Source organism: Colius striatus, chromosome 1 (assembly GCF_028858725.1).
Source record: "Colius striatus isolate bColStr4 chromosome 1, bColStr4.1.hap1, whole genome shotgun sequence".
Taxonomy (NCBI): Eukaryota; Metazoa; Chordata; class Aves; order Coliiformes; family Coliidae; genus Colius; species Colius striatus.
This window is the reverse complement of record NC_084759.1, coordinates 64,752,984-64,769,348: the sequence shown is the minus strand read 5'-3', so window position 1 is coordinate 64,769,348 and position 16,365 is coordinate 64,752,984. Positions and strand designations below refer to the sequence as shown.

Below are 16,365 nucleotides of genomic sequence, written 5' to 3'. Positions count from 1 at the left end.
TAAATAAGATACATACACAAAGTGCCTCATTTCTATGCAAGTAGGAATTCACTGGCTGAGGAATAAAAGGTGCTTGTCCCTCTTCTGATAGGTCCTTTTACTTGTTCTGAGGACAAACAATTCATGAAGCATCCGTATATAACCCCTGCAACAGGTTACCTGGCTGAAATAGCGAAGGGACTGAACCATGACTCTGTGAGCTGCAGTGAGAAAGTCCTCTTCAGAAGGAGGGGAAAGAGCTTCTACTGTAATTAGAGACTGGCTTGAAGCAGGATCATGAGTATAAAACATAAGAATGTGAATCTGAACTTATTTGCTTGGTTCCATTTGTAATTGTAATGCTGCATTTTCTGCTTACTAATTTCTCATAAAGGCTATGAAGCAGCAAAGTTATTAATATATGTTTCTTTTTTTTTTTTCAACAGTGCATTAGCAGACTGAAAGGAACAAACATTGAAAGTACTGTAAATTTAGTAGGTCAAGGAAACTTGAGGATTGAACCCAGTGGCCTAGTTTATTGCAGTCATGACAGAAACTGTACTGTTTGTACAGGAGGACTTTTATGCTTCAGAGGCCCAGAAGTTTAATTGCAGGTTAATTGCAATTAACTGTTTTTGCTCTCCCCTTCTTGACCAAGGCTACTACCTCAGGTCACAGAAGTGAAAGCCAGAATTAATGTATGTGGCTAAGAAATGTGAAATAATACACATCTAAGCTTTTGCTTTGATTGTGATGATAGTAAAGGAATTCGTTTGGGAAGAACATATTATAATGATGTACCTAAAATCATGCATATTTAAAGAAGTACATATTAAATTAAAAAACTACATTGCCGTATCATTTTCAAATTACAGAGACTTCAACGGGGTTTTTTTTCTAATGTAAATGAGTACTCTGAAGATACCAGATTTGTAAAGTGAGCAGTGATTAGCTGAATTACCTACCTGAACAATGTACAGCACTGTTTGTTATACTGGTGAACCAGCTTCTCAATTAGTTAACACTGATTGAATGAATGCAAACTGTGACTGTAAATAATGAATGTTGTCCCTTTAAATTCTAGTGATTAAATGTGGTAGATGTTTTAAGTTACAGCTTGCAAAGATCTTGATTAATCTGGTGACAGATTCTTATCAGACATCTATTTACAGTATCTCCATTACGTCAGGATCCAAAAACAAACTGTGTCCAGATTGTGCCTCCCCACTCAGCAACCTGCAAAGCTTTCCTAGCTTACTAGAATCCTGAAAACTATTTATTTCAGGAAGGTAATAAATAAGTACTGAGTGTTTTGTTGTGCCTTTGATGCACACCTGACAGCTGGAGATAGCCAGGATGCATCAGAATTGTTACACTTCTGCAGATAAGCAGTGCATGCACAAGAGAGCTGTCATGACCCATGACATAACTTAAGATATTTGTAGGCCTATCAATGCAGCATGTGGCTTGTGAAGAGCTGGTTTGCCACTGAATATAAGAGTTCTTGATGGTGAAAATGTTAAGTAGATTTGAGGCCTTTCTTCACATGCACTTTTGAGGTTGGTCACTAGAATTATGTGTAAACTGAAGAACCTGGGAATGTTTGACAGGTTCTGGGCTTGGGTGTATGTCCTGGACAAGTTAATCACTCCTTGTCGGGACAAAATCCATACATGGCCCAGGTCCTCTCCCACTTTCTTCCTGAAATAGACAGGCACACGTCTGTGGGATTTACGACAGTGCCCAGATCAGAACAAGAAGGAGAGCTGTGAAGAACACCAGTGGTATGTCAGTACTGGCAAAAAGGCATGACTTCTGTTGTCCTAACCACATGATCAGACTAGAAACATTACCGAAACCACTGAGTGTTGCAGGGAGGAAGTTTGCATGCTTATGAAATCTGCATCATTTCTTCCACAGTGGATCCCATGTAACCATGATAAGTTCAGATAGCATGCTACTGTCGGCACATAGAGAATCTTTCTGTTCAAGACTGTGATGAAATCAGCTGACAATGAGCTTACAACTATGTCAATACTAGATTTGGGGCAGTTTTAGACAAACTTTCTTTCATAGTCTTGGAGTTTGCTTAGTGTTGGAGCTAATTTTTGCACAGCAAATGACCATTTTGTTTTGAGCTGACTAGATCTTCCTCTTTATCACCAAGTATAGGTAGATGAAAATGCACGGTGAAGGCCAGGTTAGGTGCACTGTTCTGCTAGCAAACCCTCTCCACCTGTACTTTCAAGCTGCTACCTGCCCCATTGGACTGCATCAATCCCTACATCAGACCCTCTTCCCTGGGTTTTATTCACTCTATATGTGCTTGCAGGAATTGTGTTGCTTGACAGAGGTCAGCAAAGTAGATTGTGTCTTCTTACTGTGTCCATGTGTCCTCCCAGATTCATCCCTCAGAAGTAATGCTTCCCAGTCATGGATGTGTGGGTTCAGATCTTGGCCATTGTCCTCAAAACAGGCCATGTTGGCTCCATGTAAGAGAAGGAAACTTCTGAACAAAACTAACTGTAATTATTTAGGACTAACATGTCCAGAGTCTTCCAGTGCCAACTGCCTAAGCTACTTCTATGGACTCCCTCTTGCCAAATGATAAGAAAGTTTACTATGTGCAAGTCCTTTTGAAGTCACTGCTGCTTCTGGGATTCTTCTTTCCGCTTTGCACAGGGTTTTTTTAATCCTTTCTTTTAGAAGAAAGAATCTTAGACGTGTATTGACAATGTCAGTGAGCTTTTTCTGAGCTCTCAGCTGCCTTTTTATTTACATTCACATTCAGGGACTTTTGAGTTGTTCAGAGATGAGGCTCTTGGCTTAGTGGCAGGACATGCTCAGCACAAGACTTTCTACGGTGGGATGTCCTGAGATGTGGGAGAGTTTTCTGCGGCTTTTTCCAAAGGGATGCTTTGAAACCTACCATCCTCCTCCATGAGAGAGACATGTGGAGATTTCAGTTGAAAGAAATATCCCCTATGTTGGCAAATGATTATAAACTGAAAACCTGGTGGAACTGGGATAAATAACTATAGGACAAGTTCTCATGGGTTATATCCAGAAAGACAATGTAAATACACATCTCTGTCTCTTAGTGTACATGGTTTCACTGGAAACCCATACAGCTGCCATCCAGTCTGCTGTTCCTCAGCAGCAATAAAAGCAGCAATCCCTCTTTTGCAGTGCTGCCTCAGCTCTCCTCAGCTCTGCATCTTTCAAAACATAGTTTGAGTGACCCCTGCACAGATCGTGTGGACTTAGTATGTGACAAAACTCTCCATATACTGATGTCTTCTCAAAGAACTCCCCACTGTGAAAAAAATAAATATATCTTGTGCCAAAAACTGTAGGTTCAGCAAGTCTATAAATCTCAGATTGGTTATGGAATAAGTTATACTTTGTATTTTAAAGATGACTATGGAAAACTGAATAATATTCTACAGAAATGAGAGTGAATAAAACAAATAAACAAGCCAGTGAAATACAGGACAATGTTTGCCTTTCAGGATTACAGCTTGTGCCATGACCATGAATAAATATGTGGAGGAAAATGTTTCTCAAAAATCCTATACGACGATAAAGTATTTCATGAAGATGCTGAGCAGTGTCAGTGAGACCTTAATCTTCATCTTCATGGGAGTGTCTACAGTTGGGAAGAACCATGAGTGGAACTGGGCCTTTGTTAGCTTCACCCTCCTTTTCTGTTTAATCTGGAGGGCACTGGGTAAGCAAGTCTCAGACTATGCGTCAATATTCTTTGCAAGTGAAAAACTTGTTCCTTGTCTCAAGTAGAAAAATACAAAATTTAAACAGAGTTTCATCAGCTTGTAAAATGGTCTTCTCAATTGTAATGTGTCTCAGCTTTCAGGCTCAGTTACTACCTTCCTCCAAAACGAAATCCAAAAATCAGTTTGATCCTCATCCTACCCATCTAAAGTCAGAGGCATTGTGCTTGTTGTCATGTGTGGTTTTTTTAAAATTTATGTTTACTAGCTTTGGGATTTTCCCAATCATTGGCATAAATAGCATCAAAACAGACAATGCTGTAGCTGAAGTGTTGTTCAGATATATATTGTGAAGAAAAAAATGCTGTAAGAAACAGCTTGATCGCTCCTGAGTTGGCAGCACTAGCTTTTTTTGTTTTACCTCAAGACCTAAGTGCACGTCAGGCTCATAGGTCTTAAACCTACCCCTGACCCAAGTTTCGTGGTTAATGATTTGGTTTCTCTATGTGTAAAAGCAGATCATGCTCTTATGTATCTCTACACCCATGCTTCCAGCTTCCAAGTCTCACTTCAGTGCAGATATCTGCACTATCCTGTACCAGCAGCCCCACGATTAGTATCTGCCTCCCAGCTCCTGGCCTCTGTACTTGTACCTTTCACTTGCCTTCGTACTTTTACTCTAGTCTGCCACATTCATGGAGCTTATTCCTTTGGTACACCGGCATGCACTGGCATCTTCTCCCTTTATCCCCAATCCTGCATTCTTCCTGTCCATGCAAGTAAGATTGAGCAAAAGGAGTTTGCAGGACTCGAAGCACAGATTGATGTAGGTGACAAGCCAACGTGTTCAAAAGCACCTCAAATCCTGTTAAAAAATTAATGAGGAACCTTGTTCTCTAATGGCACACAGAATTATTGCTGTTCTAGAGGTGCAGAGTCTAGCAAATAGCTGTCTTGGGAAGATCCATTAGCTGCTTCAGGTCCTAAATCCAGCTGACCTGAGGTGGTTAGCTCACTAAATATGTTCAAGATAGTGCTCCTTAGGCATTTTAAGTTTTTCTTTCATGATGTTTTCAAGCTGATAATAATATATAGGTAATTTCTTCAATGATATATAGGTAAGAAGTAAAGTGTTTTAAAACAAATATTAGCATTACAGGGGATTTCTATGTAATTTAATTTCCTTTTTCTTCCTTCCTCCCTATATTTCTGTGTGTGTTTTTTTCCCTCAGGTGTTTTTGTTCTGACTCAGATCATTAATGTGTTCCGGACAATTCCACTGACTTTTAAGGACCAATTTATTATTGCCTATGGAGGCCTCCGAGGAGCTATTTGTTTTTCACTTGTGTTTCTGCTTCCTTCTGCTGTGTTTCCCAGGAAGAAATTATTCATTACTGCTGTTATTGTGGTGATATTTTTTACAGTTTTCATTCAGGTAATGCCTTTTCCATGCTGGACTACTTCTTTCTCCGACAGGTTATATATAAGCAGTGGTAGGAAAACAAATGTCCTAACTTACTGGAAGGAACACACTTGAAGGTACTCTCCATGGTCATAGTTTAAAAAAAATTGATATGCAGACTGCAGACAGGTAGCAAAAGTATGCCAGATATGAAGTACTTATGCCAACATATAAGTAGTGTTAAGCATTTAAGACCTAGTAAGGTTGGAGTGGAGATAGAAGATAATCTGGGTGGAGCCCCAGCACTAATTCCTTATTAAAATATTTTAATTTGTGCATTTACTCCAGAGTTCTGTGTTGGATATAGTGCACAGTGAGCAGGGATGGAAGACACTGAGGGCTGAACTGGAGTGTCTGAGTCTGGGTGTTAGGCAGTGATGCTGCAAACCAGCTGGACAACTATTTAAAAACATGAGGTATGCAGAGTAATCTGAAGGACTTGTCAGCTCTGGGGTCAACATAGACATGGGGGCCTGGTCAAGAGTGACCAAGAGAGAGGGGAGTGACTGAAACCAGCAAAATGTAGAGAAGGCTAAGCCCCTGAAATAAACATAGAATTGAATGGTTTAGGTTGGGACTTGAAAGATCATCTAGTTCCAATCCCTCTGCCATCGGCAGAGACAGCTTCCACTAGACTAAGTTGTGCAAAACCCCATCCAGCTTGGCCTTGAATGCTTCCAGGAATGGGGCATCCACGGCCTCTCTGGGCAACCTGTTCCAGTGCCTCACCATCCTCATAGTGAAGAATTTCTTCCTAATATCTAAAATCCACCCTCTTTCAGGCTAGTCGTTATCCAGAATGGTAAGAGAGATGTTAAAGGATAGCACATGGAATTTCATGTCTGTGGGAAAAGCCCTATTTTTTTAGCCTGTGTTTTACATGGATAAAGGTGCCATGGGAAGTAACAAGTATCTGTGCTAATGCTTGGGAAATGAAAAGAGGTGGCTGGAGAAGCTGGAGGTCAGTTAGTTGACCTTAGCGTGTAAACTGTGAAAACTGATTTTGAAGGACAGAGTAATTTAAAAGATAGAGATAAATGGCATTTGTTATTAAATGCAACATGGTTTACTAAAGGGAAACCTGATTTCATTCTTTGATAAGGCAATTTATTTCCTAGAGTGATTTCAACTAACTAGACTATTGTAAAATTTTGGGGGGAGTGGGATACATAGGAGGTTGTTAGCTTAACTACTTCTTAAACTGAAGCCTAACTTGACATTAGGACAACTGTAAAATGAATGAGGAAGGAGCTGACAGTTTCTCCTGTAAAGGAAAATAGAACAATATGGTCCTTTGGGTTAGAAAGAACCTCTGGGGGTCTCGAGTCCAACCCTGTACCCGGAGCAAGGCCACCTTCAAAGCTAGATCATGTTGCTCCGGGCCGTGTCAAGTTGAGTTCTGAATATCTCTATGGATGGATATTCCCCAGCCTCTCTGGGCACCGGCGTTTGACCACTCTGGTCAAATAATAGGCTAATGAGATGTTATTAATGTAATTCCTCAACCATGATTCCTGGAGATGGTTTCGTTTGATGATCTTCTTGACAGTGGTACATAATGTAGGAGTGTTTTGTTGCTGGTGTTCCTTGATAAGAGGCTTTGGGAGCTTTTCATTTGGAAAAAAATGGAAAAGACACAGGTGTGCTAACTGATAATGGGGTAGAGTTTAAGCTACAAAAACAGTGGGGACAGAAGAAAGGCAAATCTGATCTTAAGACACACTGAGATAGATATTTCCAGGTATTTCAGAAAATAGTGTCATGTAATGGAGTGATCATGGGACTGGTAAGCCAGTCGTGTGTAAGGAGACTAGGATGCCTTGGCCTTAGCAAAGTGAAGGAGTAGAGGGAATGTAATTACTGTTTATATGAGGGAGTGGACACCAGAGAAGGAGGAACATTAAACTAAAAAGACAAAAGTTGGCACAAGAACAAAGTGGTACAAAGTGACCATGATGCAATTAAGAAGCAGCTTTCTAATTATCAGAACAATGAGGTTCAGGATGAGTGTTCCATTATGAGCAACGGGGCAAAGAAACCTAACTTCGTTTGAGATAAAGCTCAATTCCTCTACAAAAAGAAATATGTGACCTGGTTGTCTCAAGTAGTAGGGACTGATCTTGACACCTTGAGAGATCCATTCCTCTCTCCTGTGCCAGTGAGCCTATACAAATAAGCAAATTATGTCAATTCATCTATAAATAATTGTTCAAAACTATTCTATCATTCTGAGATAGCAAAAACTTTTTGTTCTTTCTCTAAGAATAGTCAGGCAAGGACACATATTTACAAAAGGTCTTAGTGTCACGATCCTGAATGGCAATTTTAGTGCTACTGTTGACACATCTTTGAGTACCTTTTTGGAAGTAATCACTAAGAAAGGCTTTATAAGTTTGCTTTGGAGGGATGGGGGATCTTTTATTAAATCAGAAAGCAAGCAAAAGTTTTTCTAATATGTAATAGAATGGGGAAAAAAAAGTAAAGAAAAATATAGGGATGAGGTTTAGTGACATTTTCCTGGTGGGGTTTGTCATCTTGCCCCTCTCAGACCTCTTGGCTCTAGGGAGGCCCTTCCTTCCTTCTGTTGCATTAATGGAGTCTGTGTGCTGACAAAGACTTCATATCTAAGTGCAACACCTGCTAATCACAAGAGTGAATTCACTATTATTGTGTCACTCTGGATTTTGGGGCTAGGAAAGAGAAAGGGTATCCAGAGGTAAAAAGGTATACACACCCATTTTCAATGCTCAGTTGGAGATGGAAAAGACAGAATGGCTTTGTTTTTTTCTTTATGTTTATGGAAAAAAATCCAACCCAGAACTGTTTGCCTTTATTTTTTCTTCACAGGGAATAACAATTCGCCCACTGGTGGAGTTTCTTGATGTCAAAAGGTCAAATAAAAAGCAACCTGCTGTCAGTGAAGAAATTTATAATAGGGTATGTTACATCTTCAATGTCATAGATGAAGCCCTCATATAGATGAAATTTCTTCTAGCTTTCAGTTAGACAAGGATCCAGCATACAGTATTACAGTGAGGCACACACTCTTTTAGATTTCTTTTTGATAGCTGTTATAAGCATAATAACTGCAAAGCTTATATTTAACCTTTGGAAATTACTAACATTAGAATTATTGTGTATCATTATTTTGGAAATTTATCTTTCATAATTGTTCACCTCTTTAGGTAAATTAACATTCTGTAGTTTGTTTCACTTAGGAGAGCCATGCTATTTTAAAGCTTGGCTACATCAGGAAACCTTTGCCAGTTTAATTATATTATATTGCATTTGAGTTAATATAACTAAACAAATACCATCTCCTCCTAAACACACTCTTAAACTTACTGAACTCTCACATCATCAACCTCTTTATGTATTTTTATTCAGTATGTGTGTATTTCCAACTAGTGCAGTTTATTAGCCATGTATATTCTTGAATGTCTTTCTCCTTGCAGCATGAGCTGTGGCAGGTGGTTTGAAATACCAAAAATTATTAATCAAGGCCACATTCAGAAAAAAGTCAACCTAGGCATCTAAAAGTCTGTCCTTTTTGAGATTATCCTTTGGATATTTCTACCAGGATTTCGCTGCATCTGAGAGACCCTTACTGTGGTACATGAATTAGAAGCAAATGAGGTGTCTCTGGGAGTCAAGTGAGATCTTAGCTGAACTGATTCACTCTTTCATAATTCATAGTAGGCTGAGGAAGAGTATTTCTAATATTAGATGATCAGGATGCTTTGAGGTGAGGTTAGACCACAGTCCCATAGAACAGGAGCTCAGGACCTGATGCTGGATGTCTCTGCCCTATTCTGTGCATCATGAGGGGCTGGTGCTGCTGGGGAGCTGCTGACCAGTCAGGATCCCTCCACAAAGTTATACCTGGTTCACTGACAGGCCTGGGGAAGTCCCTGGAGAAATCCCAGGCATAGAACGGAACTTAATAGTTACGGAATTTAAAAGAAGTTAAAATATGGGAAAGACTTTCAGATTCAGGCAGGAGCTGAGCAAGACTGACATCCAGGCAATTAGCAACTACTGTTCCTTTTGGGGCTGTGAGGTAAAGAAACTCCAGGGGAGCAAAACAGAGTCTATCTCTTAGTTTGGTTAGATTGTATTTTGTTAAACTGAAGCATTGTCCTGAAATCCTACTAAATGTTTCTGGTTTGAAGTAAGTTAGAAACTAAGTGTAATAATGTCGAAGTAATGTCTAAGGGCAAACCAAATGATGTCTGTATGTTTATGTAATGAACCAACATTTCCCTCTTAGTTCTTTGACCATGTGAAGACTGGAATTGAAGATGTCTGTGGACACTGGGGTCACAACTTTTGGAGAGATAAGTAAGAATAGCATTTAAAAATCTTTGTTATTTGGTAGAGGCTGAACTGGCTGAGCAGCAACAAATGAAAGGTGCTGGGCATAATTTTTTATTTTCAGCATTTTATTAATGAAAGTGGATGGGGTTTTTTTTAGAACATGTGGGTTACAAAGGGAAAGCAGCAAAATAATGTCATTTTACTAAACCACAAGCAAGTAGAACAAAATCTCCAACTGGGAAGAAAGACAACCCTCTGATCCCAGGGTAAAGTATGGTACCTTCTGACAGTGCATGTCGTCTCCCAGTTTCTGACTGTTTCAGAGCATTTACTGTATGTCTGCTGAGCCTTTCATCCCATCTGTCTTTCCTCCTGCAAATTGAAAGACTCTGCACTGTTAAGTGAGGTATTAGTTCCCTATTTGATGAGAAACATACAAAAGTTCTGGGACTCTTTCTAGAAAGATCAAGGCAGTAGCCCGTGTGAGGTGCATGAGAGATCTTAATGGCAGGCAGTTCCACAGTTCTTGATGGTATTTAAGACTTAGTGTCAGTTAAGAAGATTACCACTGGCAACACCTGAGTAATTCATGTTTTCACTTAAGCTGCTGAATCATCATCATCATTGGTTTGAATCTAACTCCCTTCTTCCAGAAGGACATTCTTTTACACCCAAATCCTATATACTGCCAAAGGGTGGGCTATGCACACCCACTTTCTAGTTACTGCTTCAACAGGAATTTAAGTGTTTTATAACAGAGACGAATAGGACCAGCAGGAAGGAATGAGAAGAGCCCTGTCCAAATCACTCGAGGGCAACACAGTGAGGATATTCACCTGACAGATGCATGACATGGGTACAGCTTTCCTTTACTCAGGCTTGTTCTCCTCCAATCTGTGTGAGATCATTAATTAACAGATAAAAAGGCAAAGGAGGGTCTCATGTCTTTGTGACCTTCAGACCCAAATTATAGAATAATGTCAGAATAGCTGGAGGGCGAAATATTTTCTGACAAACAAAATCACCCCAGCTGTAATCAATATTTTTTCACTAAGCATCCAGGAACGTTGCTTTAGAGGAAAGAAGAACTTCCAAAGTTTTATAAGAGCAGGCTAAAATTTCAAAGAAAAAGCAGTCGGTGCAAATTTAGACCTTCATTTATTATTATAGTAAATATTTAATGTTCTCTTTGACTCAATGACAATTGAGAATTAAAAATAATATTGTCTAATAACAAAGAATACCTAACAGCTAAAAGTTCTTGTTAGGGAGACTGTCCATTAACATATTAACCAAAACATAGGTTAAGTTTGTCTATCTGAAGCAAAGATGAACTTGACCCTTTTTTGTGTTACTCAGCAGTAGTTTGTTAATATGAACAGACACTTTCCCAAGGAAAAAACTCCTTCACAGTTGCATTAGCTACAGTATATTGGTTTTCCTTAACTATATGCAGTAAAAATTAACTGGTTGGGTTGGTTTGCCTCATGTACAGGTTTAAAAAGTTTGACAATAAATACCTGCGAAGGCTTCTAATCCGGGAGAACCAGCCCAAATCCAGCATTGTTTCTTTATACAAGAAGCTGGAAATCAAACATGCCATTGAGATGGCCGAGAGCGGAATGATAAGCAAGGTGCCATCATCAGTGTCTCTCAGGTAAGCAAGTGATGCCAGCAAGTGATGCGTGGCTGGGCATTTTGGCTGGATCAAGTAGTTTCTTTCATAGCCCAGTCTGCAGGCAGGATAATCACTTTGACTTAGGACACTTTTTGTCCAAATGTCACCTGCACTGTAAGTGGATATGGAATGAGTGCCTCTTGCCTGGAGCTCACACACGAAGCACTCAGTGGGCTGCGCTTGTCCAGAGCGTGTAGTTTTACAAGGGCAGCTGCTTACAGGAACATGGATTTGCCATGTAGAGTTGAGCTGGATTTGAAAGAGTGCCTGCCCATCTGCTGCAAATAGCTACGGAGGAAAACTGAGAGGCATTTTGAAAAGTACTTGAATCAAATTTACAATTTAGTGTAATTTACATCAAATTTTGGAGACAGACTTTGAGCTTTACCACTGACTCAGATGAGATCAAGATTTCATTTCTATATGTTAATATTTTCACCCGTTCCTTGGTTGTTTTGAAATGCTCTTTCCAGCTCTAGCGTAGGAAATACTTCAAATGTAATTCCCAGTCATAAAAATAAAAACATTCTTCCCCTCTCTCTCTCTCTCTCTCTTTCCTCTGTTTTCCTTTTTTTATCCTGCTACAGTGAATATCATGAAGGAAAGATAAAGCCACTTTCTCCCACTGAAATGGAAAACATGCGGGAAATATTAACAAAGAATCTCTATCAAATACGACATCGGGTAAGGGTGATGATTTGCATGCCTAAATAACCCACTACTCAGAACATGCTGATTACTTTCCTGACATATCTTTGGGCTAGTATATCTGCTGTACCACAGCATAGTAATTAATGCTGTTACTTACTTCTCTTGCCTGTGAATCCATGTCCTGTCACATGAACAGCAACGTAATAATACTCCATTATGTAAGTAGCTTATCTTATAGTATTGATAAAGCTTCACATTTTTGTCACATTGTCTGCGATATACTTATGTTATTTAAAAAGCATCACAGGTGCAGATTCAACGTAACACTGTCCCCTTATATCAGTATTTTGGTCACTTCATGATATGGGATTATATTTCCCATTTGCCTCCAGCTGTGAAGTTGTTTGTTATAAGAGCAGAGGTGATGAGCTGGAAAAACAGTGAAATAAAAGCAAAAGGACATTTCACATTTACCCTCCTGTGGCTAAGTAGTTTGAATGCCTGAGCCCTTGGAAAACATTCAAAAATGGAGCAAGCTTCAGCTCACTGTGGTAAAAATGACTTCCCCTTAGGTGACTCATCCTCTCACTTTCAGATGTGCGTCTTCTATTGACATATTGACAGACCTAGTGCAATGTGGGAGTTTAGACCCTATTAAGCCAGCTTCTTACAATTTCTCTTTCATTATATATATCAGCAGCTTAAAAAAACCACCAAAGCGAAACCCTAACCAAAACAGGTGCTTCTGAAGCAGATGACTAAAAAATTGCTGGCATAATTACCATTCTTGTTCTTAATCATCTGCAATTTATTTTTGTTCACAAGGATTTATGGTGCTATTAAAACAATAAGGCAAAAAGCCTGTTTTGTGTTGTGCATACAGTTCAACGTGTTTAATATTAACGCTTTCCGGAATGTGACCACTGCTTTTCTCTTTCAGACAATGTCATACAACCGACATAGCCTGGCTGCAGATGCCAATGAGAAGCAGGCCAAAGAAATTCTGATCCGTCGCCGGCACAGCCTTAGGGAGAGCCTGAGGAAAACAAACAGCCTGTCAAGAGAAAGACCGGTACTTGCATTTCAGTTGTTTTATAGAAATCAGTTCTTTGTAGCTAAATGTCATGCAGAAAAAATCCTGAATTTAGAAGACAACTGCACTGACAAACCTTAAGCCTTGAGTTGTACATGTAGACCCCTTGTGTTGATCCCTCCAGCAAAGCTTCACTCTTGTAGAATGTGATATGGGAGTAGGATCTGCCACCATAATTTTATCTGAGGAGCTGAGCAGGCTCTGTACGCAGTGTATTTATAAGGGATGGTCTGTATGCTTTATCGTTATTTTGATGAAACATGAGTGATGAAACTCACATAATCCAGTTGAAAATGACTTTGAGATAGAAAAACTACTTAGAGTATCCTCCGAAATACGGGAAAAAGAACTTTTAATCAACTCAGACAGAAAGAGTTCTTAATTTGAAAAGTGTTGTGGGCTCCTTAGTATTCATAAAATATAGTTTGGACTTCAGGTTTTGACAGAGAATAAGAAAACCATGGGCACTTAAAAGCAATGCTGTGGCATGGTAATATTTGGCTCTCTGAGACAATCCTGCAATATCTTCACTGTAAACTTCAGGCTTTATTTGGGTGGAGCGCACGGATTCAGCAGTGAAGCTGATCACCCAAATCACCTTCCCTTTTTAGGTATTAGGGAAATGAACCATAAATACATGAACTATAAATACATGTTTTCATATTATGGGAATTCTTGGTGGCTGCTGTCTTCATTGATACAGTTGTCGTTCACCAGCTGAAGCTGGAACAATGTCTCCAATAAGTTCTGTATCTCATTTGCGATCATTACCAGGGCTACTGTGATGTTAACTGTGACAATAAGCTTGTTCTTGAATGATTTTTAATTCTCTCAGCTGGAGTTACATATATTGTCTTTGTCACACCAATAGATGATTTACTAGGTGGAATAATGACAAGACTCATCAGGATTAGGACATTTTGGGGCAGGAAGAGAAACAGAGTGTCTGACGGCTTTTTAAGATGTGCAGGCTATAATTTTAAAAGTAGTTGTTCTTGGATAAATCCACCACAGAGGGAAGCATAGTGGTCCTGAGCAGCACAGCAAGGAGGAAAAAAAATCTCTCATGGAAAATAAATTTCCTTTCAGATTCCCTTTGAGGGTGTGACAATGAATGGTACAAGCAGAGGAGAACTGTTAGGCTGTAAAGGCTTTAAAAAATCTTTGTAACAAATGTAAGAAAGGATGCCCTTGAGAAACTTTTGAATTTTAAAAAAACCTCACCAACCTGTCCTGGAAAGTACCTCTCATGTTCCAGGAAGTATGAGGTGTGCTCTGCTCCCAGGGCCTTTCAAACTTAGTCTTGGGAAAATAAGAATTTTATGAACTGGTAAATGATCACGCTGGTGCCTGACTTCCCCTTCAACTTCAGTGTGACTAGTCAACTGTATAAAGTCATTTATATGTAAAAAGCGCTTTCAGGATCAGAATAACAGATTAGTTCTTGTGCCTGAGCTTCAGTCTCAACATAATTTTTGAAGCTGACTCATTTGATTTGAAAGTGGAGCTGCATGAAGCAATGCCATGCTTGCAGTGTTTGCCCTCTTTAGGAAAATCTGCACAGGTAAGATTGAGTTTAGAAAGCATACATTTATTAACTTTGATCTCAGAGGGCATATTGCTAGACTTTCTTTTTATTAAGCTGCTTGAGAGTACACAGTCCTTGCCTTAGTTAACACAGACCTCAGCCAGCAATCAGCATTGAATGTGAGCTAAAAAATCACATATTAGCTAATCCCAAACTACTCTCCAGCCCTTTGGCTACCTAAACCCATTCAGTTGTGTGTCTTACCATACATTATGCAGTAACTTAACATTTGTTTTATTTCTTTGCATGCAGGCTGCTGCAAATACAAAAAGATTCCTTTCACTTCCTAAAAACACTAAACTCCCAGAGAAACTACGAGTGAGAAATAAAACATCTTCCAGAGGTAATGAAGAATTTTATGCTGTCTTTTACTGTTCTGGAGTCACTTTGCCTATATAAAAGGAAAGCTTTCCAGGAATGACACAGAGAAATCAACATCTTAAACTTTCAAATGAATATGAAATGTTTTATGTGCACGTGCCTTCATTCATAACATATTTCTAGGTGCAGGATATTTAGCAGAGATCTTAGAGCATTAAAGGTGATGGGTCCTAAAGCAGGTATTTGAATGTAGAGAAATGCCTCAGCAGAGTCTTGTATGGCTTCTTCAGTTCAAATGCTGCGGTGGTATAGTCCTCCCAGCGTATGTCCTCATGTGAACAAGCAGCAGTCTGAAACACTTCTGCACCAGAAACACTGTCATGGCTCATTCTCCAAGTCTACATTCCATGCTGTCCAGACCTCTCTCTTGGATTAGGAGTCTGTTTGTCTTCTTTTCTCACTATAGTCAGAGTAGAGGACATTGCTCTGAGAACCAAACCAGAGAGGAGAATGAGGACGTGAAGCCTATTTTATACCTGTCATGAAGAACTTGTCAAAGTGCTGTGGTTTATAACCCAAATGTCAGATTTATTTTCTGCCTAAATTCATAAATGTTTTTTATTGGAGTTCTTGAATTCTAATTAAAAACTATAAAAAGTCCGGAGGTAAACAAGAATTTGATGTGAAAACCTTGCCCAATTCTAAATATCCCTTTTGGTTACTATTGGTTGCATTACCGTGCTCAGGAGCATCTCCTTTGATGACAAGCAGCTATCAAGATCTCTTGCTGGGAAGATTAAATCTCTTCACAGTCACTAAAGTGCTCTGATCCCCACTCCAGTTAGTTTCCTACTCTTCCAAATTAATTTTAGCAATAGACCATATTTTTGTCTGTTAATAATTACATCTTTGCTCTCCTGAAAGTAGGATGCCTTTTATTATGTAGTTATGTCTGCAGAGGTCACCTACTGTCACCTAGAATTAAAGAGGAAATGTGCCTCGAGATTATTTGATTGTCAAAAAATATATTATTTGACATATTTATGAGGGGAAAAAGCCTGCAAACATAGTCTGATGAAGTCCTTCCTTGATATATCATTATCTGGGTGAATGGACAATTCTGTGGTGATATATTTTGTTGACCTTTTCTTCACCTTTTTAAAAGAAATAACATGTAGTTTACTAATGAAAATTGTTCCTATGATAGTTGCACAATACATGGTTCTTTGCTTTAATATATTTAAGGCATCATATCTGACTTAAGTCTAAGAACAAATCTTAAGCACTTGTGATTGTTAAGATGACTATCAAATGACTGAATTGTGCAAGTTTTGATGAAGATGTTCATCAATTTAAAAGAAGTCTGCTGGGGAAAATATATGCACACATACACACAGAGAAAGTTTCCAGCTCAGTTTACCTGATAGTTGTCATTTAAGAGCCTTCCCTGAAAGATTATGCCAGCTTTCCTTTTATTTTCTACCCTACTATGAGGGGTTGAAGGATTCTGCAGAACTTGCAACCCATGAGATTTGCTCTGTGGAT

At 39.1% G+C, this 16,365-nt stretch overlaps 1 protein-coding gene across 1 annotated transcript in view; it reads left to right on the top strand.

Annotated features, from left to right (window-relative positions):
- The window catches only part of SLC9A2 (solute carrier family 9 member A2), a 43,960-nt gene that overhangs the window by 14,218 nt on the left and 13,377 nt on the right, over nt 1–16,365 (top strand). Inside the window, exons 4-11 of the mRNA XM_061997449.1 lie at nt 3,492–3,709; nt 4,943–5,145; nt 8,020–8,109; nt 9,443–9,513; nt 10,985–11,146; nt 11,755–11,851; nt 12,759–12,890; nt 14,752–14,842. Of these exons, the coding sequence (XP_061853433.1) occupies nt 3,492–3,709; nt 4,943–5,145; nt 8,020–8,109; nt 9,443–9,513; nt 10,985–11,146; nt 11,755–11,851; nt 12,759–12,890; nt 14,752–14,842 (1,064 nt within the window). The remainder of the gene's footprint in view (nt 1–3,491; nt 3,710–4,942; nt 5,146–8,019; nt 8,110–9,442; nt 9,514–10,984; nt 11,147–11,754; nt 11,852–12,758; nt 12,891–14,751; nt 14,843–16,365) is intronic.